General features: G+C 49.5%; 1 protein-coding gene across 7 annotated transcripts in view; it reads left to right on the top strand.

The window, feature by feature from the left end:
- The window catches only part of ARHGEF1 (Rho guanine nucleotide exchange factor 1), an 891,302-nt gene that overhangs the window by 378,683 nt on the left and 484,621 nt on the right, over window positions 1–27,998 (top strand). For all 7 annotated transcript variants that reach the window (XM_085615602.1, XM_085615600.1, XM_085615604.1 and 4 more), the window contains exon 7: window positions 17,495–17,600. In XM_085615602.1, the coding sequence (XP_085471728.1) occupies window positions 17,495–17,600 (106 nt within the window). The remainder of the gene's footprint in view (window positions 1–17,494; window positions 17,601–27,998) is intronic.

The raw sequence follows: 27,998 nt of genomic DNA, 5'->3' as shown, positions 1-27,998 counted from the left end.
TTAATAATAAAAAAGAGTCACCATCTTGGAACGTTTAGAGAAACGTCAGAGCGCAATGATAGAGAGAGAGTCTAAAACAATTCTGACATGTGGTCACCAACTACAAAGGGATGACCAAATGTCAGAATTGCGTTCAATGCAACAACGTTATAGTAGGGAACAAATTACATCACCCTCAAACAGGAGAAACTATTCAACTATTCCACAACTCAGATTGTAACTCAAGTAAACTCATTTATTACGTCAAGTGTCCTTGTGGAAAACTATACGTAGGTAAAACCGCACGGAAAATAAAAATACGAATATCAGAACATAAAAGCACAATAAGGACTCAGAATAAAAACAGTAGTCTAGCTACCCACTGGAATGAGGAGAGGCACAGCATCGCCCAACTAAAGTTTTCTGTGCTAGAAAGAGTGGTACAACATCCATACACAGATCTTACCAGAAGTCTTTTACAAAGAGAGACCTACTGGATTAAACGCCTTGATACTTTGATTGACAAAGGAATTAATGACAAAATAGATTACGTTTGTTATCTATGAGAAAGAACCATAATACTGTTAGTAGGATGGTACTGCATGATAATTGAACGCTGTTTTTAAATCTTTCATATGTTGACATTACATGGACGGGGTTAACCAGGGACCCTATCAGCATATTTTGCACACATATTTTTTCATATGTATCACTTTTCTGGTTCCTTTCACAGTACTATTCGTTTCGTTTTGTTTGTTATGTCACGTGTATTCAACTAACTATCCTGTATCCCCTCCTGCAGAGTTTTAGACTCTCTATCATTGCGCTCAGACGTTTCTCTAAACGTTCCAAGATGGTGACTCTTTTTTATTATTAAAAACCCTCGTCAGTTTTTACCTTTTTCGAAACCCCGAGTCATCGCGAGATTTCCACACTAACGTTAGTAAACCAGACGCTTATTAACGCGCCTCTCACTTTAGATCAGTTAACGACGAAGACTCCTCGAAGCACTTCCTGTTTTCTCGCGCTGTCTATATAACAGACATCGGATTAGAACACTTTCAGGCTCGAACCTGGTAAGGACCGTTCCGACAGATTTTCCCGGAGTTTAACTGAGGCCCTCTAAAGGCTTCACCCATCTTATTAAGATATAACTTTATCTTTCAGAACGCACAACCTCCAATTCATCGAGTCTTTAAACTCAAAATTAAGGTACCATCATTTTCAACCATGCGCTATATTCTTTCTATTATATTTACTGAATTTCTCTCACGGGTCACAACACATTGTTTTGTTCTTACAAAGTCACGATTCGGTGGAGGATTCTTCACTCCTGAGGCGGAAAGCCGGGAGCATACATCGTAAATTGCCGCATTTTTAAAAATTTTAATAGTTGAGTGTTATTTTACTACTGTGTCTAGAATCATTTCGCCTACCTGGCAAAAACACTTTTTACTTGCTCTGGGAGCCTGCTGAGTGCAAGCAGCACCTCCCAAACGCCGACATACGCCCCCTGATCGCCGCCATTGACGGCGTGCAGCGAGGCCACGCCCCCTCTCTGGCCACGCCCCCCCGCCCAGTTCAAATAGCGCTGAATGATAGCGCGATTTGATTGATTCTTCACTCCTGAGGCAGAAAGCCGGGAGCATACATCGTAAATTGCCGCATTTTTAAAAATTTTAATAGTTGAGTGTTATTTTACTACTGTGTCTAGAATCATTTCGCCTACCTGGCAAAAGCACTTTTTACTTGCTCTGGGAGCCTGCTGAGTGCAAGCAGCGCCTCCCAAACACCGACATACGCCCCCTGATCGCTGCCATTGACGGCGTGCAGCGAGGCCACGCCCCCTCTCTGGCCACGCCCCCCGCCTCTCCCTCACTATAAAATGTACTATTGGAGGAAGCGCAGCGGACGAGCGCAGCGGGAGCGCCGTTTGCGTGTCGAAGGCGCGCTCAAGGCAAGCTCGTCTGCGCTCGTCCGCGACGAGGACGCGACTAGCGCAGACATCTCTGCACAAATTTGCTCGCAGCCCCCACGCTATACGCGGGAAACCCTGATTAACCTGCGAGAATTCGCTCACGAAGGTAAGCTCATCCTTGATGACACCGCCTTTCCACTGCTTGACTTCACTCATAAGGGTCTGCTCCTGGGAGGCCTTCTGAATGTCAGATCACTGCCAAAGCATGCTAACGAAATTCATCTCCTCATAGAATCTCACCACCTGGATGTCCTCTTCCTAACCGAAACGTGGACTCACGCAGACTGCGACATTGAATTAGCATGGGCTTGCCCTCAAGACTTCAAAATTTTGCACCTTCCCAGACCCAAAGGCCGTGGTGGCGGTGTAGGCATGATATATAGAGCCTCCTGGCACATTAATACCATAGACATGGACTCAGTTGCCGGGACTGAGCTCTTCGGCCTTTCCATAAACTGCCACTCCGGAGGCATCTTCACGGCAATTATTTGCTACCGACCTCCAGGGTCTTTCACCTTCCAACAACAGCAAGCGCTACTGACCACCTTCACGAACATGGCAACCTCCCATAATAAATTAATCATTCTAGGGGATTTCAACCTCTGGCCAAACGGGAGCCTAGACACCGGTCTAGAAAACCTCCCGCTCTCCTGCGAAAGCGTGGGACTCTACCAACTGGTTAAGCATCCTACCCACTCAGCAGGCCACCGACTTGACCTCATCTTTTCCAGTCATGGTTTAACACATTTGAACGACATTCTGCCCATGAGCTGGACAGATCATGCTCTTATCAAATTCTACATTACCACCACAAAAACTAGAAAGCTGAATAATAGTGCACCATCCGAATTTAATTATAGGGACTGGAAAGCTCTGGAAAAACTGAGTTCCACCACCACCGTCTTCAACGTAGAAGATAGCTTCTCCCCAATCAACCCGGTTGAAGACAACTACAGAGCCTTTTGCACGAGGATAGTATCCACCACGGACTCTATTGCTCCACTAAAAAGATGCAAACCTAAAAGCAGAGCACCAGCCCCATGGTATAACGACTCCTCGAAAACCCTCAAATCAGCCTGTAAACAGGCTGAGAGGAAGTGGAGACAAGGCTACTGCGAATCAAACAAAATTAGCTGGAAAAACAAGCTCCTTGAATACGAATCAGCCATCGCAGAGAGCAAATCCACCTATTATTGCTCCACTATAGTCTACGCAGCAAATAGCTCCAAGAGCATCTTCCAGATCCTTGATAACCTTATCCACCCCGACTGTGCTAAGAAAACTATCCCCCCTTCTCAGACCCTCTGCGATAATCTCGCACAGTTCTTCACGAACAAAATTGAGACAATCATTCAGAATCTTGCAATTCCCCCTTTTCAAGATAATCTAAACTCCCCCGGAGCCGCTATTACCAACCTTGAGCCGCCGAGCCCAGGACACCTACCAAGGGAATGCCTACAGGCTCTCCCCCCTATCCCCGAAGCAGATTTCGAGAGACTGGCACACGGAATCACTTCTGGGTCCCCCCTCGACCCATTGCCCCCTAAAACCTGGAAAGCGTGCGGAACTGAACTATTCCACACCCTCCGCAGGATCTGTAACCAATCTCTGGGCTGTGGATTTGTCCCCACCCCCTGGAAGCAAGCACTCATCACCCCGCTGCTAAAAAAACCCTCCTTGAACCCAGAGTGTCTATCCAATTTTCGACCTATATCGCTCCTACCCTTTCCAGCGAAAGTGGTGGAACGCTGGGTTAGCTCCTGTCTTTCGACACATCTTGAGCAGAATCACATCTTGGACGACTTCCAATTCGGTTTTCGCCCAGCCCATGGCACCGAAATGGCGGTGCTTACAGCCATGGAAGAACTTCGGATGCGTGCAGACAGGGGCCATGCAGTAGCCTTGATCTTATTGGACCTGTCTGCCGCATTCGATACGGTTAACCATATGACTCTGCTGAAGAGGCTCAGAGAGGCAGGGGTCGACGGCACCGCCCTGCTATGGTTCCACTCATACTTGAGAGATGGGAAGCAGGCTGTGTCCCTCCCCCCTTTTCAGTCCGCTTTTTCCCCAGTACCTCACGGTGTACCCCAGGGCTCGTCCATTAGCCCGATCCTTTTTAACGTTTATCTAAAACCACTGATCACGTTAATCAAATCCCACAGATTGAAAACGGTAAACTACGCGGACGACACCCAGCTCATCCTCTCCTGGGAGGGGGAGGATTCAATCCCCATGGAATCGTTCCATGATTGCTTAAGAGACACAGCCGGCTGGCTGCACATGAATTCTCTGCAATTCAATTCCTCCCAGACAGAGGTCCTGTTCTGCTCTGGGAGCCGGATTCCTCGCCTATTTCCTACAGAATTCTGGCCCCCGGAAAACCCAGAAAAACCACAGCCGGTCACTAGTGTCCGCAATTTGGGGTGTTATGCTAAACAACAACCTCAGCATGGAAACGCAGGTAACTAAAACAGTCTCTACTTGCTCGGCCCTACTGCGTTCTTTACGTAAAATCATGCCACTACTCCCCGCCCAGGCCCGAACACTAATAGTCAGGTGCACTATCCTTAGTCGCCTTGACTATTGTAATGCTCTTTTGCTCGAGTCCCCAGCTGTTCTACTGGACAGACTCCAAAGAGTCCAGTCGGCTGCAGCCAAACTGGCCCTTGGTTGGACCAGAAGATCCTCGGCCACAGCAGCCTTAGCCGAACTACATTGGCTCCCTTTGAAGCAGCGAATTGCTTTTAAAGCACTCTGCCTTGTCTTCAAGGCACTACACGGAACGGGCCCCAGATCCCTACAAAAATTGTTTTCCTGGTACACCCCCCCAGAACTCTCCGATCCACCTCAGCCTGCCTTGTGTTGGTACCCAGATTTAACAAGGTAAGGACCGGGGGAAGATCCTTCAAAGTGGCCGCCGCCAAACTTTGGAACAGTTTGCCGGTCGACATTCACCAAATTCCAAAACTCCTGACTTTCAGAAAGCGAATCAAAACCTGGCTCTTCCCCAATCCCGTTCACTGCGAACTCCCTAATTAGCCTCCCGTCTCTTTCCTTCCTAAGGAGTGAGCTTCAGCGCCAGGATACCTGTCAGGTGACAGTTGCGCTCTACAAGTGTTTTAAATAAATAAATAAATAATTAACCTTGTTTATTTTTTTCTGTGCACCCACAGTAACAGTTTTACCCACTTACTCTAATGTTAAACAAAATTGTATTGACAAAAGTGACGCATTTACATCAATGTAAAGTATATATACCTCTGTTTATTTTGTAGAGACTGAGCCCCTGAAGAAGAGCCGTTTGGCTCGAAATGCATTGGGCAAATAGATAAATAACACTGCAAATATTATTATGTTTGAAATTGGAATTACAAGATGAATCCGTTGGATACTCAATGAATAAAATTGAAACGTATTCAAAGCAGAGTTTTGTCAACTGTTTAAATATTCAACGACCTCCAAAGTCCAGATACTGTTAAATAAGGACAAGTTCATTCATCTTTAAACGAAAAAAACTTTATAGGTATTTTCGCAAGCTAGTGTAATGCCTTCTTCTTCCTCCTGGTGTGACACTCTCTCCCGAGCTTTTAGGGATAAGATTATGGGCATCCAAGCAACCTTTACCTCTCAGAGGACCCAGGTAGAGGATGTTTCAGTTGGTCCATCAGAAGGTACTGACCACGTCTTTTCTGAATTTGGCCCAGTGGTCCCTCATGAATGTCTTAAAATCTTAAAGGCCTTAAAATCTGGATCTCCTTCTGATCCATGTCCGGCCAGAACATTGGCAGCAGTCTCTGAGATCGTCTATAGAGAAGTTACCACTATCATTAATCTTTCCCTGAAGGAAGCGGTTGTACCTCTTTCCTGGAAGGAAGCGATGATTCGGCCCTTCTTAAACAACAAACGCTTGACCCCCTTTGCCCTGGGAATTATCGTCCTATTTCTTTACTTCCTGCTCTAGCAAAGATATGTGAAAAGGTGGTAAACAGCTGACCGACTTTGTGGAGAGGGAGTTGATTTTACATCCAGCCCAGTCTGGCTTCCGAGCGGGACATAGCACTGAAACTTAGCTGGTCGAGGTGGCGGAGGCCATACGAGATTGTCTGGATGCGGGCGGGAGGGCGGCACTTATCCTGCTTGACCTCTCGGCCGCGTTTGACACGGTCCCCCATCCATTGCTCCTATCTCGCCTGGCTAGGATTGGGATATCCGGGGCGGTATGGGAATGGCTTCGTTCCTTTTTGGAAGCCCGGACGGAGCAGATATGGATACCACCTTTTTCCTCCTCCCCACAGAGGGTTTCAACGGGTGTCCCGCAAGGGTCTGCCCTTAGCCCCCTTCTATTCAATATCTACATGACCCCATTGATCTATCTAGCGGAAGGATTTGGAGCTAAGGTGATGGCATACGCGGACGACACCCAGTTACTATTCACCTGGAAGAGAGAGATGGGCTCGGTATCTCAGGCACAAACTTGCCTGGCGTCAGTTTTTAACTGGATGGCGGAGGCAAAGCTTAAGTGTAATTAAGTGAAATCGGAGGTTCTACTATTTGGTATGTTTCCTCCGAATTTCCGAGAGCAACTTTGGCCACCTGAATACCCCTGTCCAATATCTTCTGAGAAATCGGCAAAGAATCTGGGTTTGGTTTGATGAGTGTCTCTCGTTTGAGACACACATCAAGAAGGTGGCTGGTGGCTGCTTCGGTATGCTTAAATCATTTAGAAGTTTTTTCCCCCCCTTCTGCCAATAGCTGCAAGACAAATACTCCTATGCGCACTGATTATGTCCAGTTTAGATTATGCTAATGCCCTTTTCTCTGGTATTCCGGGCTATTTGTTACAGAAACTGCAGGTAGTCCAGAATACTGCTGCTAGATTGTTATCTGGGCTGTCGTCTAGGGACAGTGTACAGAGCCAGCTCCGTTTGTACCACTGGCTACCAGTAGCCGCTAGAGTTAAATTTAAGCTACTGATTTTGGCCCACCGGGCACTTCCTGGTAATGGGCCTATCTATCTTCAGAAGCGGATCGCCTTCTATGTACCTGGGCGGGCTTTGCGCTCCGCGTCTTTGTATTTTGTTCATGTCCCTCGCTTTAAGCGACAGAGGATCGGAGGTGGCTTCTTCACAGTGAAGGCAGCTACTGCATGGAACACACTTCCGCTGAGTTTGCGTACCATCCAGGATTTGGGGACGTTTAGGAAAAAACTGAAAACCTTTCTTTTTGTTTGATGATGAGCATACTACCTTTATAAATTCGCGCCGGGACACTCTTGAGTATCTGTGCGCGTAATAAATGCATATAACATAACATAACATAACATAACATAATAATAATTGTAAAGGAAAATAATACTGATGAAAGGAACCATCAATTATGCTTTCATTTCAAGCCATCATCAGAGGATTAAATAACCCCATGAAGGCTACGAGGATGACAGCTTATTTGAATAGACATAAAGACACAATGGAATTCTTGCCGAAAATCCACCTAACATTAAAAGCTGCAAAAAAATGTTTTTGAGAGTTTGGGGAGAACATCGTTATTCAGTTATGACAACACCTATTCAAGGTGAGTTTATTTTTGACCCATTCTTGAAGTGCCAGACGTGGACGGCAGGTACCTGATAGTTAATGGAATACTGGGAGATGAAGACGGCCATGTGACATTTGTTAGTTCCTGCCGCCCTCTTATTCTCCAAATTGAAAATGATGAAAGCTGTGCAGGATGAACCCTGAGATTCTCTTCTCATTTGTATCATACTATGGAGACCTGTGCCCTGCTACAGTAATGGCGCCTAAAACAGATTGAAATCACTGTGGGCGGGCTTGATACTCATGAGGTGGAGCCCTTATTACATCTGCTGCCGAAATCTGAAATCAAGGATGCAATGAAATCACTGCCTGGAGTTAAAGCCCCTAGCAATGATGAACTGACGTAGAAGCCTACAACAAATTGTGGGATATTTTTGCTCCCCACCTATTGAATACATTTGAGGAGGCATATAAAGTGGGAAATCTCCGTGCCACTCTACGGGAGGCCATCCTAGTGCCTCACAAATCCCCTACAAGGTGTTGGTCAAACAGCCCATTATCCATCATGATCACAAATATTAATATACTGGCAAAAGTGGAAACCTCCAGATCGATTACTCTCTATGTCCAACCTGGCGCTTCCAAAGCAATCGGGATTCATACCTGGTCAGTCCACCTCTAAGAAGATTAGTCCCTTTTTTCACTCTTAGGTCAGATTATGTCTAACCTCCAGCTGCAACATTGTTTTTGGATGCAGAGAAAGGGGTTTCGCCTTTGCGGTGCTGAGGAAGGTTTTGGAGAGGGCTTCATAGCTTACGTGTCCCTCCTATACTTGTAACTTATAATTCAGATTAAAATTAATGGTTTTTTCTCACTTCCCTTGAAGATATTTAGAGGTGCCAGATAGGGCTGTACGTTTTCCAAATTACGGTTATCTATAGCTATGAAGCCTCAACATTTGCTCTGAGGGAACATCTAGTAATTTTAGGTCTCTGTATAAGAGGCAGAAATTATCGGGTGTCCTTCTTTTCTGATGATGATCTGCTACTTTAAAGACTGTGCCGACAATGTAGCTCTAGTATTGAGGGACTCAGTAAGATACAGGCCTACAAATAAATTGGAATAAGTCAGAACTTCCCCTGTAACTCCATGCACAAACCTCTTGGTTTTCCATGAGAATAAATGATGGGCTTTTTGTGCTAGCTGGGTGTCAAAGTCAATCTATCCATAACGGTAATACTTAGGGATAATAATGGGCCGGCAATCACTAACATTTAGGATGCTGTAACTAGGTGGATGTCCCTCCCGTTGTCCCTGTCTAGTAGGTCAGCTATTACTAAAAATGGATTTCTTCCTTAAGCTGCTTTACCTTTTTTGTCAACATTCTGATACTGTTAACAAGATCCTAACAGTGCCTGTATTTCTTCCCTCGTAGTATTGTCAGTCTACTTGTCCCATTTGGTAGCTCGCAGCATCTGAAAGAAACACGTTAGTTAGATTCCTCACCTTAGAATATCCCCAGGCGTCAGACTGGATCCGGAAGATTTTTCGTCAGCAATACCCCTTGCGCGTCGCTAGGCGTCGTCTGCGGCTCCTCGTCCGTCGTCGGCGTCGTGCGCCGGAATGACGTCGTCGGAGTACTTAGACGCCGCCCTCGCGTGCTGACGTCAGTTCTTCTTTTTTCCGCGCCAGTAAGCGCAGATCCGGGAGAGCTACCCCTTTTAGTCTTTTTTGACTAAATCTTTTTTGATCACTTTTGATCCTTGTCTGTCGACATCTGGTGCCGGTAGGATGCCTGGGTTCAAGGCTTGCGAGGATTGCCATCGACTGATGTCGGTGACCGACCACCACCGCCGGTGCCTCTACTGTTTAGGCCCCGACCACGACGCGGAGTCGTGCTCCGATTGCCAGGCCCTGACTTCGAAGGCTCGGCGGGAGCGGTCCCGCAAGCTTCTCGAGCTTCGCCACTCGGCTCCGCGTCGTGCGCGATCCCGGTCCAGGAGGAGGTCCAAGGATCGCTCGCGGAGCCCTAGCCGACGCCACCATCGATCGTCGGGCTCCAAGTCGTCGGGTAAGTCCAAACGCTCTAAGAAGTCCAAGCGGCGACATCGCTCTTCGGACTCCCCTCGCCGGTCGCGCGACTCGGCCGAGGGTCCAAGTGGTTCCACCCCCGCGGCTCCGGCGGAGCCGCAGGCGCCGCGCCCGTCCCCATACCCTCCGGTCCCTGGGACTAACGCGACGCCGGCGGAGGTCAGTGCCTTCCTCTCGGCCATGAGGAGCCTGGCCCCGCCGTCGACGCCCGCTGGCGCGCCTTCGGGCCCCGCAGACTCGACTGGGCGACCTTGCCTGCCGGCGGCTTCGGCCCCGGCGCCGTCGACGACTCCTGTCTCGACGCCGCAGGTCCCCGCGGGGCCCATGCCTGGGCCCCCGTCGACGCCGGTTGACCTAACCACTCCTCCACCGGCGCCGGCGCATGAACCACCGACGCCGTCACCGGCGCCGCAGACGCCTACACCTCCGGTGCCGCCGACGCCGCCGCCTGTGGTGCCGACTCCGGACGGCGTCCAACCCCAGTTTAGCCCTATTCCGGACCCGGCGCCGCAACGGCGTCGACCGACGCCGCGTCCGGCGCCGCTTGAGACCTATCATCTCTACAGTCCGGCTCCGATCATTCCTCCTGTTTATCAGGAATCGGAAGACGGGGGCGACTGGGAGGGGTTCGAGGACCCTATGGCTGTTCAGTCGCAGCTTTCACAGGACTGGGCAGATGAACTGGGGGAGGCCAGTGGTCTAGATACCTCGCCAGACACTGGATTCACTTCTCCTCCGACTGTGGCTTCGGAGGAGGGTGCAGCATTTTCTGTGGTGCTGCGCAAGGCGGCCGCAGCCTTTGGGCTCGAGCTGCCTGCCGTGGCTGTGAGGACTAACATCCTCACTGAGGTGCTTCAAACCGCAGCAAGCTCCACTGAGCCTCTGCTGCCGTTCAATGAGGCCCTCACTGACGTTCTGCAGGGCACCTGGTCCAAGCCCTCCACAGTCCCTCCTGTGGATAGGAACGTTGCCAGGCGCCACCGCCCTGCTCCGGGCGACCCCAGTTTCCTGTCCCAACACCCCACCCCCGAGAGTCTGGTTATCCAGGCCTCTACCTCCCAATCCTCCTTCCCGACCGCTCCGCCGGACCGGGATTCCAAGAGACTCGAGCAGTTTGGCAAGAAACTGTTCTCGTCCCTTAGTTTGGGCCTGCGGTCTTTAAACACCGCCTGTCTCTTGGACCGTTATTCCCATTCTCTGAGGGATACGGTGGAGGACGTGCTGCCCCTGTGTCCGGAGGAGGTCCGGACACGTCTTACCCAGGCTTTGGCCGATGGGAGGGATGCAGCGCGGCACGCCATACGATGTGGGCTTGACTGGGTCGGGCGATTTCCACCACGGTGGCGCTCCGCCGCCACGCCTGGATGCGGTCCACGTCATTTTCCGGGGATGTCCAGAACACCCTCATGGACATGCCCTTTGATGGCACTCGCCTGTTTGGTGAGAAGGCGGACAGTGCGCTGAACCGCTTTAAGGACTCCCGGGCTACGGCCAAGTCCTTGGGCCTCTCGGCTTCGCGGGCGCACACCTCCGCTTTTCGCCCCTTTCGTGGCCAAGGAAGGGGCGCCTCCTCACGTCCGCCCAGCCACCAGCCGCAGAACCAACCTGCGCGCGGTCGCGGACGAGGTTTCCGCCGTGGCGGATCTGGAGGACGACGTGGTCAGCCCACATCCACCCCGGCAGCATCCGCCTCAAAGCCTTCCCAGTCCGAGCTTTCAGGCCCATTCCACGCCAGTGGGCGGCAGAGTTCGCCATCACCTGCTCCACTGGCGGTCCATTACATCGGACAGGTGGGTGCTGCAAATCGTCCGAAGGGGCTACTCCCTCCCCTTCGAGACGACCCCTCCAGCCATGCCACCGCAGCACCACCGTATCTCGGGGGATCATTTGAATCTTCTCCGCGAGGAAGTTTCGGCCCTCTTGGCCAAGGGGGCCGTCGAGCGCGTTCCGAGTCCAGAAGTAGATCGAGGTTTTTATTCCCACTACTTTCTGGTTCCCAAGAAGGGCAAAGGGGGCCTACGCCCCATCTTGGACCTCCGGAACGTCAATGCCTTCCTCCGAAAGGAAAGGTTCAAGATGTTAACCCTGGCTCAGGTTCTAGCTGCCCTAGACCCCGGAGACTGGATGGTAGCTTTGGACTTGCAGGACGCATACTTCCATATCCCCGTCCTGCCGGCCCACCGGCGTTACCTGCGGTTCACGGTGGGCCAAGAGCATTTGGAGTTTACCGTGCTCCCCTTCGGCCTCACCAGTGCCCCTCGGGTGTTCACGAAAGTGATGGCGGTGGTCGCAGCTCATCTGCGCAGATCAGGGTTCCAGTCTTCCCCTATCTCGACGACTGGTTGTTGAAGGCGGGCTCGCCCCAGGCAGTCGTCTCCCACCTCCAGACTACGGCGGATCTCCTGCATTTGCTGGGATTTTCCATCAACGTGCCGAAGTCACACCTGAGTCCCTCTCAGAAGCTCCTCTTCATCGGAGCAGTTCTCGATTCGGCGCAGTTCCGGGTCTATCCACCGGAACAGCGGGTCCGGGATATACAGGCCCTGATTCCTATCTTTCGGCCTCTATCCTGGGTTTCGGTCAGGCTAGTGTTGCGGCTTCTGGGGCTGATGGCCTCCTGCATCCTACTAGTGCATCACGCCAGGCGGCGCATGCGGGCTCTGCAGTGGGACCTGAAGTTTCAGTGGGCCCAGCATCACGGCAACCTGTCCGACCATGTCTTGGGCAGTCTGTCACCTTGCCCACCTTCTTTCCGCCTCCGCATCCTTCCAAAGAGGAAGAGAGGCTCCACCGTCTGGACCCAAACGTGCGCTCTCCTTTTATCTGGACCGCACAAAACAGTTCCGGGTGGACGACCAGCTTTTTGTTGGGTACGTGGGCGCTAAGAAGGGGAAAGCTGTGCACAAACGGACCATCTCTCGGTGGGTCGTTTTGTGTATCAAAATTTGCTATTCTTTGGCGAAAAAGGACCCTCCTGTTGGGCTGCGCGCCCATTCTACTCGGGCCACAGCGGCTACTACTGCTTTGGGACGGGGAGTCCCTTTGCAGGACATCTGTCAGGCGGCGACGTGGGCTTCGTTACACACGTTTGCCAGGCATTATTGCCTTGACAGCCAAGTCCGGAGGGATGGCTTCTTTGGCCGTTCTGTCCTCCAGGACTTTCTGGTGTGATCTTGGTTCGCAGACCCACCACCGGGGATGGTATTGCTTGGGTATCTATTCTAAGGTGAGGAATCTAACTAACGTGTTTCTTTCAGATGAACAAGTTACTTACCTTCGGTAACGATGTATCTGTAAGAAACATTAGTTAGTTAGATTCCTCACCGACCCACCCATCCTCCCCGTTCTGCGAACTGACATCTAGGGTTAAGGTTGTCCTTTTCAGTCCCCTAGATTTTATTTTTGTCACCAGTGTCGGTCTTTGCATGGCTCTGCGTTCCTGGCGCGGAAAGCTAAGTACAAGAACTGACGTCAGCGCGCGAGGGCGGCGTCTAAGTACTCCGACGTCATTCCGGCGCACGACGCCGACGACGGACGCGGAGCCGCAGACGACGCCTAGCGACGAAAAATCTTCCGGATCCAGTCTGACGCCTGGGGATATTCTAAGGTGAGGAATCTAACTAACTAATGTTTCTTACAGATACATCGTTACCGAAGGTAAGTAACTTGTTCATCCAGGACGACCACCCTGATTTAGCCTCTCATGGAGATCACCTTCAATAACTACTTTTGCGACTGCACATGTTTGTTGTATTTCTATCTTCTGGAGTTTTATCTTCAAAACGGCCAGTGTGGCTTATCTCATGATATTAGGTGGGCTGCTTCCATTATGAGGTGTCCCTGAACAACTGCCTTTAGCGTGGCAATGAAGGTCAGAGAGTCAGTGAAACGTGAGTGCATTGTGTGTAGCTCCAGTGGGTCTTTAAGATGGGGTGTGTGTTAAGTCTCTCGGAGGTCAGTCCCCTTCACCTGGGTCATTGGCAGACTCCTCGTGCATGACATTTTTCCATGAGAAACGGTCATAGTATCTGCACTAGATCCTTAATGGCAGATTGGAGTTTTGCCTACTACAACATGATCCAGTCTGGCAAAGCTCTTATAGGCCACTGAATAGTGAGAAATTTCAGTCCAAGAGGCCACCTAACGGTCTGTTCGCCTCACTTCAAGTAACCAAATTGTTCCTGGCCCGGAGATCGCTGTTGTGCCTGCATAGCAGTTCAGTGCTTTATGTATTATGTCTCTCATGATAACATTTGTTAAAGTTGTGAATGGAGGTCTGTGCCTTGTTTTTTTAGGTATCGTAAGAGAAAATAATTTCCAAGAATCAGGTTCTTTTGTTCACAAAGTATGGTGTTTTTAATATCTCGTTTCATAAAAGTGAAATCACACAAGGAGAATAGCCGACACGTAATGGCCATTTGTTCCTGGGACCGCAGAGACTACGTCACGCTGGATTCACTTGAATTTAGAAACGACAACCGGATTTTCTGCCTTGAAAAAGCCCTCGGCCGACTGGCCATTGGACGAAACGCGTGTCGGCTATTCGTCTTCTGTGATTTCACTTTTCTGATACAAGATAATAAAAATACCATACTTTGTGAACAAAAGAACATGATTCTTGGAAATTATTTATCTTACGATACCTAAAAAAGAAGGCACAGACCTCCATCCACAACTTAAGCTATTGTATTCCTAATGGCTCTGGGGTGTAGCCATTTGTGAGGCGCGTGCCACCACAATATTGTGCCCTGACCACTGTAGCGTGAAGCCTGGATTCATCCACCCATCTCAGTAACCATGGTAAAATGTGTCTCCGCCTTCTTTCAAGATTTAAGAGGCCCATGCCAAGAGTGTGGGCATTGTATTTCTGAAGATGGTTTCCTGTCCCTGGTTAGGGGCATATGTGGAAGCCAGTACTCTGGGTTAGCCTTTGTGTATACCTTTGTAGTACAAACCAGTACTCGTGCCCTTTGGAAATGGTGCATATCCTGTATTCTTGAGTTATAATGTTAACATGTTGCCTTTGCCCCTTACTGGCAATGCCGATCAGTCTTCTCATGTTAAGTGGTGGTCATTTGGATCTGTGCCCACTCTGGCATTGCATGTCCATTATTCTGTACATTGTTTTGTGGTATTAATGTATTCCTTAGTGGCAATGCTGATCCAGCCTTCTGGTGTCTAGTAGTCCAAACTTCTAGTCATGGCTGTTGGGGGCTTTCATCATCTAGTATTCTTGGGCTCAGTGGTGTTACTAAGTGGCATTGTTATAAGAGCCTGTACTTGTTCTCACTGGGAATTTGCACATTCAGCATTCTTGCTTGTTCTGGTGTGAACCTGTCACTTCTACCCCTTTGTGGCATTGCTGATCCAACTTTCTGGTGTTCAGAGGAGCTAACCTGTTACTCGTGTCAGTTGGGGAATGTGCGTGGCTTGTATTCTTGTGTGTAGTGTTATGAACCTGTTTCTTCTGCCCCTTTGTGGCATTGCTGATCCAGTGTTCTGGTCTTTAGTGGTAAGAATATGTGTTCATGCCTGCTAAGGCCTATGCATGTCCACAATTATTGTGTGTAATGGTTTGCCTGTTACATATACCCCTTTGAGGCATGGCTGATCCAGCCTTCTGATGTTGAGTGATGCAAGCCTGTATTCCTGCCCTCTGGGAAAGTTGCACATCCTGTATTCTTCTGTTTAGTAGTGTGAACCTGTTGCTTGTGCTCTTTAGTGGCCATGCTGACCCATCCTTCAAGTGCTTAGTAGTAGGAATTTGTATCTCAGGGCGTTGCAAACTCTTGTGTTTAATGGTTTTAATGTCCCTCTTAGTAACAATGCTGATCCAGCCTTCTAGTGTCTAGTAATGCAGATCTCTAGTCTTGGCTTCTTGGGGCTTTGTACATCTAGTATTCTTGTGTGTAGTGATGTGAACCTGTTACTTCTGCTTCTTTGTGGCATTGTTGATCCAGGCTTTTGGTGTTTAGTGGTGTGAACCTGTTATTCATGCCCGTTGGGGACTGTGCACGTCCACGATTCTGGTGTGTAATGGTGTGAAACTATTACTTCTGCTCCCTTCTGGCCTTTAGTAGTAAGAACCTTTACTTGTCCTTGGTGGGATTTGCATGTCCAGTATTCTTGTGTTTAGTGGTGATGTGCATGGCCGTTTGTGGCATTGCTGAGCCAGCCTTCTGATGTTTAATGGTAGGAACATTTACCTGTGCCCATATGGGGGCATTGCACATGCAATATTCTTGCACCCTCCAGCACAATCTTATGCAGCCTTCTGCAACTTACCATTGTTAACTCTGTCTGTGCCCTTTTCTGGTTTTCACAACCTGTACTGTGGTTTAAAGCAGAAGGACCAAACAAGCTTTAGCATGTTAGCCTATCTGTGGATTTCCCTCTTAACCACCTGTGTACATTGGAAGTCGTGAGTGATTAGGTTATGGTAGACTGATTGTTTAGGAACCTGTGCTAAAACCAATTCTTGGTCTCCTGTGGCTGAGCAGTGATCTCTTGCGGCTGAAGGGGTGGCCTCTTGCGGCTGAAGGGGGTGGCCTCTTGCGGCTGAAGGGGGTGGCCTCTTGCTGCTGAAGGGGGTGGCCTCTTGCGGCTGAAGGGGGTGGCCTCTTGCGGCTGAAGGGGGTGGCCTCTTGCGGCTGAAGGGGGTGGCCTCTTGCGGCTGAAGGGGGTGGCCTCTTGCGGCTGAAGGGGGTGGCCTCTTGCGGCTGAAGGGGGTGGCCTCTTGCGGCTGAAGGGGGTGGCCTCTTGCGGCTGAAGGGGGTGGCCTCTTGCGGCTGAAGGGGGTGGCCTCTTGCGGCTGAAGGGGGTGGCCTCTTGCGGCTGAAGGGGGTGGCCTCTTGCGGCTGAAGGGGGTGGCCTCTTGCGGCTGAAGGGGGTGGCCTCTTGCGGCTGAAGGGGGTGGCCTCTTGCGGCTGAAGGGGGTGGCCTCTTGCGGCTGAAGGGGGTGGCCTCTTGCGGCTGAAGGGGGTGGCCTCTTGCGGCTGAAGGGGGTGGCCTCTTGCGGCTGAAGGGGGTGGCCTCTTGCGGCTGAAGGGGGTGGCCTCTTGCGGCTGAAGGGGGTGGCCTCTTGCGGCTGAAGGGGGTGGCCTCTTGCGGCTGAAGGGGGTGGCCTCTTGCGGCTGAAGGGGGTGGCCTCTTGCGGCTGAAGGGGGTGGCCTCTTGCGGCTGAAGGGGGTGGCCTCTTGCGGCTGAAGGGGGTGGCCTCTTGCGGCTGAAGGGGGTGGCCTCTTGCGGCTGAAGGGGGTGGCCTCTTGCGGCTGAAGGGGGTGGCCTCTTGCGGCTGAAGGGGGTGGCCTCTTGCGGCTGAAGGGGGTGGCCTCTTGCGGCTGAAGGGGGTGGCCTCTTGCGGCTGAAGGGGGTGGCCTCTTGCGGCTGAAGGGGGTGGCCTCTTGCGGCTGAAGGGGGTGGCCTCTTGCGGCTGAAGGGGGTGGCCTCTTGCGGCTGAAGGGGGTGGCCTCTTGCGGCTGAAGGGGGTGGCCTCTTGCGGCTGAAGGGGGTGGCCTCTTGCGGCTGAAGGGGGTGGCCTCTTGCGGCTGAAGGGGGTGGCCTCTTGCGGCTGAAGGGGGTGGCCTCTTGCGGCTGAAGGGGGTGGCCTCTTGCGGCTGAAGGGGGTGGCCTCTTGCGGCTGAAGGGGGTGGCCTCTTGCGGCTGAAGGGGGTGGCCTCTTGCGGCTGAAGGGGGTGGCCTCTTGCGGCTGAATTGGGGTGGCCTCTTGCGGCTGAATTGGGGTGGCCTCTTGCGGCTGAATTGGGGTGGCCTCTTGCGGCTGAATGGGGTGGCGTCTTGTGGCTGAGGGGGGGCCTCTTGCGGCTGAAGGGGGTGGCCTCTTGCAGTTGAGCTGTGGTTTATTGTGGCTAAGAGATAATGATATCTATCTTGTGTTTCTCTGCTATAGATCGGAGTCGGGCGGACATGATTTCGGAAGTCATGCTAATGAAGTGCATGCAGGAGATCCAGGCTCACCTGTTTCCTGAGGTTACCCGACAGCTTGAAGATTTCAGGTCAGTTCGTGAAAGCGTTCAGCGTGGTCAGTTGGAAATCTCATCACAGTGTTAGTTCTGATATTCATAAATGGTTGGACAGTCAGAAATGCACTATCCTGGATCATACATAAATGCTTCCATATTCAATTTTCAAAATAATTTAATAAGAAAACATGCGTATGAGGAACAAAGTTTTTGTCTTTTGTTTAATCATAATCTAGTGAAGCTAGAGTGACCATAATAAGGTACGTTTGACATCGCCGGCTTGGAAGTGTATTTTACAGATACATAAAAATGCAAGATGGCGTTGTACCTGAAAGAGGCTGAAAACTGCCATGTTCCATCGCGCATAGCAGGGAATCTGTTGGGCAGATTGATGTTTCTGCATGCAGAGGAAGAATCCTGACCATTTTTAGGTCTCGCGCCTAGCGTTGCAGTGCGCAGCGAGAGTCCTTTTGTCCTGAGTTCCGAAACAGAGCCTGGAATCTTACACGCTCGTGCGTGTTTTTTACTTTTCTGTCCAGCTATTGGCCTTGGCGTGTGTGTTTGTTACTAAGACAGCACGCAATAGGCCAAAGGTGGGCGCATATCTCCGCCCATGGCCTACTGGTGTCTATTACGCGCATTGCTGACATGTGTTTTCAATTATCGTGCCCAGACACGGGCGCGATAATTGAAACCACATGGCTTTTGTGGCGCGCGCACCACTCGCGGGCTTCTATGTTTTACAAAAGCGATCGCTTTCACTTTCGCGATCGCTTTTTTTTAAAAATCTGTCGTTTTTTTTTTTTTAATCTCTGTCCCTAGTCTCCATTTTATCCGTTCAGATGTTCTTAACTACAGCCACACTCCTCAGCCCACTGTCTAAGCCGGTTTCTAATGTTTCTTTTACAACCCCTTGTGTTTTATTGTCTGTATTTCTTCAGTGCGCCCGCTTCCTCGCTGCCGCAGCGAGAGACGGGAGCAGCGGCTGTGATTGGCTTCCGCCTGCCCTGGCCCCCTCCCGAGCCGCTGTATTTACACCCCGCGCTCGACTGCGGGCTTTTCTCGGGGAGCTCTGGAGTTATTTTTAGATTGCGGCGTCTCTCGCAATCAATGCCGCTCAAGTAGCGCCAGAAGCAGGAGGCAGTGGACCTGTGAGGCGCTCACGTCTGCGACGAGCAGTTGAAGGCCTGTCTCGCAAAATTCCTGCTGCGACGCAAGCATGGCTCGGATAGCGTTTTCCGAAGGACAGCCTCTCACGCGCTCTGGGCCCTACTGAGAGAAGAAGCAGCGGGCTGCTGTGATCTATGAACAAGTACTGACGTACGTGTCTCGTGCACTGGGCCCTTCAGCCTTGTCGACTAGAACTGTGAGGCTATGGCAGCTGCGTGATGTTTGTGTGCACTGAAACATTGAAAACAGTGGATGTTTTACAGTCTAAAAAAAAGTAATATACCACAGCGGCACACTTTTTTGTAATTGAAAGCTCAACTTTTGCAGTACACCTATTACAAAGATGGTGGCAAGTAATGTGTTCATGGTGGTCACCTTAATTAATCTCATACATGCTGAGTGAAATGTCTAGTGCTGTAAGGAAGACAAGTGTTTTGCTGCCAAAGGACATTCTGTTAATTAATATTAACCTGGAGCTGATACATTCGCGCTGATGTTTTCTAGTAATACGTCCCAGCCAGAAAAGTGTCTCGCATTACGCGAAGTTTGAGCTCTTGGCGTTGCATTATTATTAGCAATGCCAATAGCTGAAAGTTTCAGTAAGGCTTCAGATCGCCTGCAGGCTTGAGCTCTTGGGGTTCGGGTATGCCCGAGATGTGTGCGATCCTGACCACCAGTGCCAGCTCACCATGCCATCATTGCCAGCTTCTTACAGTGCACACGAATGGATGTTCCACTCACTGCCCTCATCATGTGCATTCTGATGCTGTCCAAATAGACCTTTGCTTCTTTTCTGAGCTTGCGGCCAGTGAACTATTTGTGATTTTCTTTTTAAGTGAAAGTCTCTCCCTGTTTCTCTTTTTTCATGCTCTTCCTGCCCCCTCCCTCCCTCGCTTTCTCTCTCTCTCTCTCTCTCTCTCTCTCTCTCTGTTTCCCCTCTTCCTCTCTCTCGCTACCTCTCCCGCTCTCACCCCTCCCAACTTCTCTTTGTCCCCCTCCCTCTTTCCCTCACCCTCCCCTCTACCTCACCCTCCCCTCTACCTCTCCCTCTCTCTTGCCCTCTATCCCTCTTCCTTTCTCTCTCCCCCTCCCTCTCATGCTTTCTCTCCCTCTCCCTCTCCCTCTCCCTCTCCCTCTCCCCCCCTCTCCCCCCCTCTCCCCCCCTCTCCCCCCCTCTCCCCCCCTCTCCCCCCCTCTCCCCCCCTCTCCCCCCCTCTCCCCCCCTCTCCCCCTCTCCCTCTCTCCCCCTCTCCCTCTCTCCCCCTCTCCCTCTCTCCCTCTCTCCCTCTCTCCCTCTCTCCCTCTCTCCCTCTCTCCCTCTCATGCTTCCTCTCTCTCCCTCACCCTCTCCGCAAGACAAGGCAACAGTCTCAAAAGCATTTGCAATGCAATAGGTCTCACTTTACTGAAGTTTGAGCTATTGGTTTTGCATTATTTTAGCAATGCCAATAGCTCAAACTTTAATAATGCTAGACCTTTTGCATTGCAAATGCTTGTTACAAAGGCTATCGTTGATAGAAAACCGTTATTTTTGTTGAATTGATTGCTCTTTCTCAACATAATAGGGCGTTGAGCTTGTTTTTTTTTTTTTTCCTAAGATAGAGCTGGTTTGAGATTTTAGTTGTTTTTAGGTGTTTTTTCTCTCCTGTGCCTTCTTTGACAAGTGTCATTCCTTTGGATGACATCTATATGCAGTATAGTTTGTGACAGTCATCATGATACAACTTTGCATAGTATGGCCACTTAAATCTTCCACACAACTGTATGACCATTCTGAAGGAAGTAAAACATCTGCCCACTACCTCCTTGTACTCATTCAAGTAAAAGATGTGCTTCACTTGGTTTCCACAGAAGCAAGGGAGCCATAAACTTGTCAATATGAAACAATGACCGCTTCTCTTCTTGGCGAAATCTAGCTAACAGCTCATTACAGTTAAATTATATTTGCTCATTTTACTTTCTGTGTATGTCCTACGCAATCCTCATTTTTCACATTCGTTGTGATTGGAGATTTAGTAGCAGGATTTAGGAAGGTTTATGCCTCATTCAGATAGTTAATTCCCATGGAAATTGATTGTTGTGCTTTCAATGATGATGGATCCCTCTTTTGAGCCACTGCGTAAGTCATAGCTTCAGATCTTATCCTGACTTCAGCTAGGAGGTTGGGTGAGATTCTAGTTCCGTACAATGAAGAATGTTAGACATTATTCCCCCATAAGAATGTTTTGGTACAGATTTAATCTTTTTTTTCAGAAATGATTTCACACGTCCTCATTAAACAGACAATCTCATTAGCAAGTTTGTTTCTTATCCTTTGTCCCTCAAGGGAAGGATCACTACATACCTTGAAAGTCTTTAGAGACCATAAATCAGGGATATACACAAGGACAAATAACACTTTGTAAAGTGTGTAGCTTTTCATGCAGATCTGTCTTCCTTTAAAAAAATCATTTCTTAGTGAATAGTCTCTTGTATGATCTCCTCTTACTGAGCAAACATACCACTACAATTGTGTGTAATGGTTTGACATAAAATAGGGGGAAAACGGATACTGAGGCTCATATGATGACTCCTTAGTCCAGACATTTGCAGGGCCACTACATTGATATCAGTCCACACTTTTACTAAGCATTATTCAATACTGTTAGAAATGGGGTTTCTAGTTGGCAGTGGTTTGCGACTTGTCCAAGTAGGAACCCTCACTTTAGTCAGAGTAAGGGAATCACACAGCTAATATAGCCCCTGCTCGCTCCCTTGGTAGTTTGGCACGAGCAGTCAGGTTTATCTTAGAGGCAGTGTGTAAAGCATTTGTACATACACACACAGTAACACAGTGAAAACACTACACAATGAGTCCACACCAGTTTAGAAAAATAGACAATATGTATCTTAATAGAACAAGACCAAAACGACAAAACCCCAATGTACACAAGTAAAGATATCACTTCAAATGTTAAATAAGTTCAATCCATAGAAATTAATGGACGTTTTACTTTGAGGATAAAATACCTTAGATGCGTCAAAATTCAAAGATGAAACCGGTGCAGGGGAGGTGAGGTGCCGGTAAAGCAAAGCGATGCATCGATTCCTTAATCTCAGGGGAGGTGATGCGTCGGTTCCTTTCTGCTACGCAGGGGCAGTGATGCACTGGTTCCTTACTGGAAGGGGTGGTGATACATCAATCTTCGGACACTTGGTCTCAGTGCCTTACTGCTGGTCAACGTTGATGAAGAAATCGGCGCCCATGGATGATGCGTTAAAGATCCAGATGCGCCGTGTTGACTTGGCGGCGGCGAAGAAGGCGCTGTGTCGATTTCACAGCTGCGAGCAGGTGATGCGTAGATTCTTCAGCGGTGAAGCAGGGGCTGAGTCGGAGCTGGTGCCACAGACATTGGTCGGAAAGTGCTTAGGACTTGGGCTGCAGTGTTTTTTCAGCCGCAAAGCAGGTGCTGCTTCTATTCTTTAGCCGCACGGTGGTGCCCCATTGAGAAAAGGAGCGCTGAAAGTTGATAACGTGGATTTTCTCTTCTGATTCTGCTTCCAAGTGCACGGGAACTGGATTTGGCACCACTTGGCAAGTCTGGGCTCTCAGCAGAAGAGCCCAGGAAGTGGTAGATGAAGTCTTTGATGGCCCTGAGACTTCTTAACAGGGGGCAGGCACGCACGCACAAGCCCTTGGAGAACCTTGGAAGCAGGATGTAGAGAGCAAATCCAGTCCCTTTCACTCCCAGGTCCGAAGCAGCAGGCCAACACAACAAAGCAACAGGCTGAGTGGCAGTTCCTCCTACATCATCCAGCTCTTCTCCCGGGTAGACTGTCCTATGGTCCAGAAGCATTCTCTTTTAAGAGTGCCAGAGGTTCAATACTTATACCCCTTTCTGCCTTTGAAGTAGGCAAGCTTCAGAGGAAAGTCTTTGTAGTACACAAGACCCTGCATTTCCCTGACCTGGCGCACCACAGGATGGTGGAGACAGCTTTATGTGAGTACAGGCACAGCCCTATTCAGGTGTCAATGACGTCCACTCCCACCACTCTAGCTCAGGATGGCCCATCAGCCTGGTGATGGCCCATCAGGAAATGCAAGGCACACCTCGGCTCCCTTTGTGTGACTGTCCAGAGCAGAGGTCTTCAAACTGGGGGGTGGGCCAAGGGGCCCTAAGTGATCTCGGGGGGGCGCCAGCCTTTAGCCAAGAGAAGCATCATGCTTTGTTTTGAGTATGTGTAACAAGCATTTGCAATACAATAGGTCTCGCATTTACGCAAGTTTGAGCTATTGGCATTGCAAATAACAATGCATTTTATTTATGTTTTAAAAACCAAAACCTAAATAAAAGACCTTGTAATTTACAATTCCTTTAGCTCAAACTCGTGTAAATGCGAGACCTATTGCAAATGGTAGGCATCACGGACAACTGGAGGGCAGGAGTGTGGGGAATGACAATGACACAAGCCAATGGCAAATATGGGTGGAGAGTGGGTAGGGCTTGTATTCCCTACTCCACTACAGCAGATCATCAGAGCAGCTCATGCGAGTTGGCTCAGGCTCGACCTAATGAATGTGTCCTTGTGTAACGTAACTGGTGATCATGTAAAGCGCCCCAATACCTTTGGGTCAAGTTCGCTCTATAATATTCTGTAAAACAGAAAAAAAACGTTAACCGGAAAGCTGAACCTCGGCAACCGTACTATATGCCTTCTGTGGTAAGAACTCAAGCTAAGCGGTAGCGGCATTTGTGGCGGGACTCGGTGGGAATCGCTAAAGGATCGAAAACACTATTATAAACAGTACCTCAGAAGTAGGACTACAGTAGCAAGTATCGTAGAAGACCATCTGGATTATAGTGTTAGTCGGCCATATTGGAAGAGCGCTTTGACTTTGATGGCGGTGGAGTGAGTTTTAAGAAATTGATTGTAGCAAATTGCTGAGTTTGTACATACCGAAGTGGTGACGAGCATTAAAACAAGACTTTTTCAATTTATTTTTTACTGTTCCATCCGGTGACTTACATTATCCAGAGTGAGCCAGTTTCCATTTCCCACACGAGACGGTCTTCCGAGGGCATGCTTAGCCTTTTGGAAATGGAAATATTCCACCAGTTACAGGAAGGCAGTGTTTAATATCTAGTCCGCGCGGACACTTTGAACTTGGAGGAAATACAACTTAGTGTCTGTTATTCCCAAAAGAGTCTTTTATGCAGGCAAACCCACGGACAACGGGAGGGAGGGATGGATGGAGGGAGGGAGGGCGTGGGTGTGAAGAAGGCACGGACAAAGGCAGGGGGGAAAGAAGGCACAACAACAATATAAAGAAGGCACCAAAGCACATCATGCCTGCAGTAAGAAAACTGGATAAAGAAAATAATGCTCACAGTCTTAATAACACGTACCATGTAATAACCGAAGTTAAGGGGCCAGTCGCCATGGGAGGTTACAAATGAAGAGGAGGTGGTACTAAGGAGAGACTAACAAGCCTATTTACGAATCAGAAGCCAGCATTGAGGACGGGCAATGACACAAGCCGATGACAAATATAGGCGGAGTGTGGGCGGGGCCTCTATTCCCTACTCCACTACAGCAGATGGCCAGGGCAGCGCATGCGCGCTGTTTCAGGCTCGATTTAAAAAAGGGGTAACAACACTGTACTGTTTAAATATGTTTAGACATATTTAAACACTGCCAATTTAGCAGAATAAGTGTGAAAAAATTAAAGGGGGTCTAGAGTGAATGCACAAGAGCACAACTTTTATCCCAACCCTGACCTGGATTCTAAAGGCAGTCAGAGGCACAGAATGGTTAAGCAAGTAAAGGCTGTAAGAAAGTGGGTTTCTGTTGCAGTAACCCCCCCGCCCCCCTTTTTGCCTAATAGCTGATGCACTTTTCCTTGTTGTGCCATGGGCTCCTGCCAACCAGGTGCCCAGGGCCTTTGTTCCTTCCCTAAAAAAAACTGCCTAACAGCCAAAACCCAAATTGGCAAACACTGGCCACATGTCAGCCCCTGGTAAATGGTACCCTAGGTACCCAGGGCCTTTTGACCAGGGAAGGCCTCTAAGGGCTGCAGCACTCATTGTGCCACCCTTAGAGGCCCTGTACCCTAACACACACACACACACTGCTCTTGCAGGCTGAGTGTCTGGATACAAGACAACCTACACTGCCCTGGCATACATCAGCTACCCCTCTAGCTGGGTGCCCTATGCCAGTGGTGTGGACACAGAGGCAGGAGCCCTGTGCCCCTACAGTACCCAGGTCCATTCCTGGGTCCTGTAAGTGCAGTGCTGCCAGCTAAGAGAATATGGGGCTGGGAGCTGGTCAAACACGAACTCCACAGCACCATAATGGCAGCCCTGAAGACTGAGAAGTTTGGTATCAAACTGCTCCGCACATTAAATCCACACTGATGCCAGTGTGTGATTTAATGTACAAAGCACCACAGAGGGCATCTTAGAGAGGCCCCCTGAATCCTAAACCTACAATCCACGTCTGTTCTGAGGCTGCCTAGGCTGCCACACAGCAGACATGTTGCTGGACCCCTGGGTAGGAGAGTCCCTGCTCTCCTGGGCCTGCAACAATGCACATCCTGGGCGAGGTGCTAAATCTCCTCCCCCAGGATGGGCAGGGGGAAGCTTCAAAGGCATTCCGCCACTGTGAGCTTCCCCAGGCCACTGCAACCCCCCACTCTGGCGGGAAGCTTGGCCGGAAACCCCAAATAAGGACAGGGGATGTGCCAGCCTGCCAACCCCACCCCTCAGGTGGGGGAGGCGAGGTGAAGCACATCTCCGGGCTCTCGCCATCTTGAAGATGGGAAGCCCTGCCCAATCAGGACTAGGCTCCTGCCCCCCTCCCACAGGAGAGGGGCGGGATAGGGGGTGTACCCACCCTAGGACAGGGACCCATTGGCCCCTGCCCTTCACCTACCTGTAACGCCCCTAAATCTAGTATTTAGGGGCACCCTGAACCTTCCTTCCCTAGATCCCAGATTGGAAACTACAAGAAGAGCAAGAAGAACAAAGACCTGCCCTGCAGCTGCTAAAAAGAGGAAGACACCAACTGCTTTGGCCCCAGCCCTACCGGCCTGTCGACCCTCGAACCTGCTCCTGCGCGGCATCTCTTGTGGCCAGAAACCCCAGAAACCCCGGAGGACCTGGCTACCTTTGAACTCTGATTCCCTGGGACTCCCATGAGTAGAGGCTATACTCAAAATCTACCTTTCACCCCTGGCAGCAGCCCGGAACCGCGATCCCAGCCCACTCTGCACCAGCCAAGCCTGGCCGGTGCCGGAGTGAACTAAACTCACGAGGACGACCCCACGGCGACTGTGACCCCGAGTCCGGCACCCAAGGACCCCCCTCGACAATCCTGAAGAAGCCTGCAGCCTCAGAACAGTGGGCCACCCCAACCGCGATCAACAGAGGGTAAGATTTTCCGACACCAAAAGGCACCCCTGCACCCAGCGCCCCACGGCCCTCTGTGTCCAATCCCGGGGTACGTACCTAACCTCCAACTACCCAACTTACCTCTCGGAAGTGGTGGTGGCACCTGAAGAGTCCTCGTCCCCGAGCTTGCAGTCTTTTTCCAAACCGGAGATTTCCCATTGAAATCCATTGAGCCCTGGCAGTGAAAACTCTAAACCTACCTACTTCCCCACTTGCCCTGAGTAAGTGACCAGGAGCCCAGCTCCCACAGCCGCGTGGCTTGCCAGACAGCAGCCACCAAACAGGGCCCCCCCTATCCCTCATAGGATAACATTGGGACTAACTCTCTCTGCACCCGGCCGCCCTAGAGTCGCTGAGGGTGAACCAACTGTACCTACCTGACCCTGGGAGACCCCTGAGTCTGTGCCCAGAACCTCAACTCTGCCAGTCGAGTACTTACCCTTAAACCGCAAACTCTATTTTCCTCATAGGGTAACATTGACTGGCTTTTTCCTGAAATTTCTTCTAAGTGTGGACTTTTCAAATCTTCAAATATTCACCAAAAATCAGCCGAGTGACAAAAACGAATTTACTCACCTGCACTTAGGTGAGCTCCCGGTGCTGGATCTTGGTGCCCAGCACTGACTCTGAAAAATACCCACAACTGTACTTACCCTTAACTCGATTTTCTTCCATAGGAAACCATTGACTGTTTTTCTGTGAAACTTCTAAGTGTCGATTTCTGCAATCTTTAAATATTCTTCAAAAATCGTATGATATCTGAAAACGTAATTGCTTACCTGTTTTGGATAAAGGTCCCAGTACTGAGTCTAGGCACCCAGTACTGGATTACAAAAGTAACGAGAACATACTGTACCTGTAACCTGCATTTTCTTCCATAGGGAATCATTGACTGTTTTCTCTGAAATATTTTCTAAGTGTCAACTTTTAAAATAGCTAAATATTGTTTAAAAATCATTACAGTACTTAAGTCGACTTTCATCACTTGATTCTGAATACTGACCCAGGACTGAATCTAGGATCCAGTCCTGGAATTTCAAAAGTAATCTAAAAAGTAATCTGTTACAAATAACTTGAATTTATCATTGAGCTCAATGCATTGTTGTGTTTAAAATAGAGTTGCCATTGCAACCACTTGTAACTGTTCACAAAAACCAATTGCATATTGCAAAAGTATTTATATGAAACATCTCATGCTGAGAAAGTACATTTTAAATCCAAGTGTTGGTTCTAAAATAAAACAAACATATAATTTTTTTTATATATAAACTATTGGCCTAGAGTTCAGTTATTGAGTGTGTGGAACTATTTGCTGATTGAGTGTGTACAACAAATGCTTTACACTGTCCTCTGGTACTGCCTTACTGCTCGACCAAGCTACCACTTTAGAGAGTAAGGTTATATCTAACTTTAACCTCTGTCAAACCCTGGGGGACTGTGGACTCTGTACACCCTGTACCTATTAGGGAACAGTATATACAGAGCCACTTTCTCACATTGGTGGATCAGCGGTGGGATACAAACTTGCATTTGTTGGACTACTTGGTTACCATCTGATCACACGACAGAACTCTTAAAAATTGCCTTTAGAATTCTGATTGGTCTTTTCCAAAATTACTAAAAGTCTTGCTAGGGCCTTGCTTAAGTCCCATTAGAATTTTAGAAAAATAAGTCACTATAGTCAGGGTAGAGGATTAGAACGGCCAGGTTAGAATGTCTCAAACAAACCCAGCTGTTAGTGACAATAATAACATGGACCTGGTGGAGGAGCTCGACCTCACACCTTACTTACACTTGTCTTTCAAGGAATTGAGGTCCTTATGCAAAC

The sequence above is a fragment of the Triturus cristatus genome, chromosome 7 (assembly GCF_964204655.1).
Source record: "Triturus cristatus chromosome 7, aTriCri1.1, whole genome shotgun sequence".
NCBI lineage: Eukaryota > Metazoa > Chordata > Amphibia > Caudata > Salamandridae > Triturus > Triturus cristatus.
The sequence above is the reverse complement of the archived record's forward strand: the minus strand, read 5'-3'. Positions and strand labels throughout refer to the sequence as shown.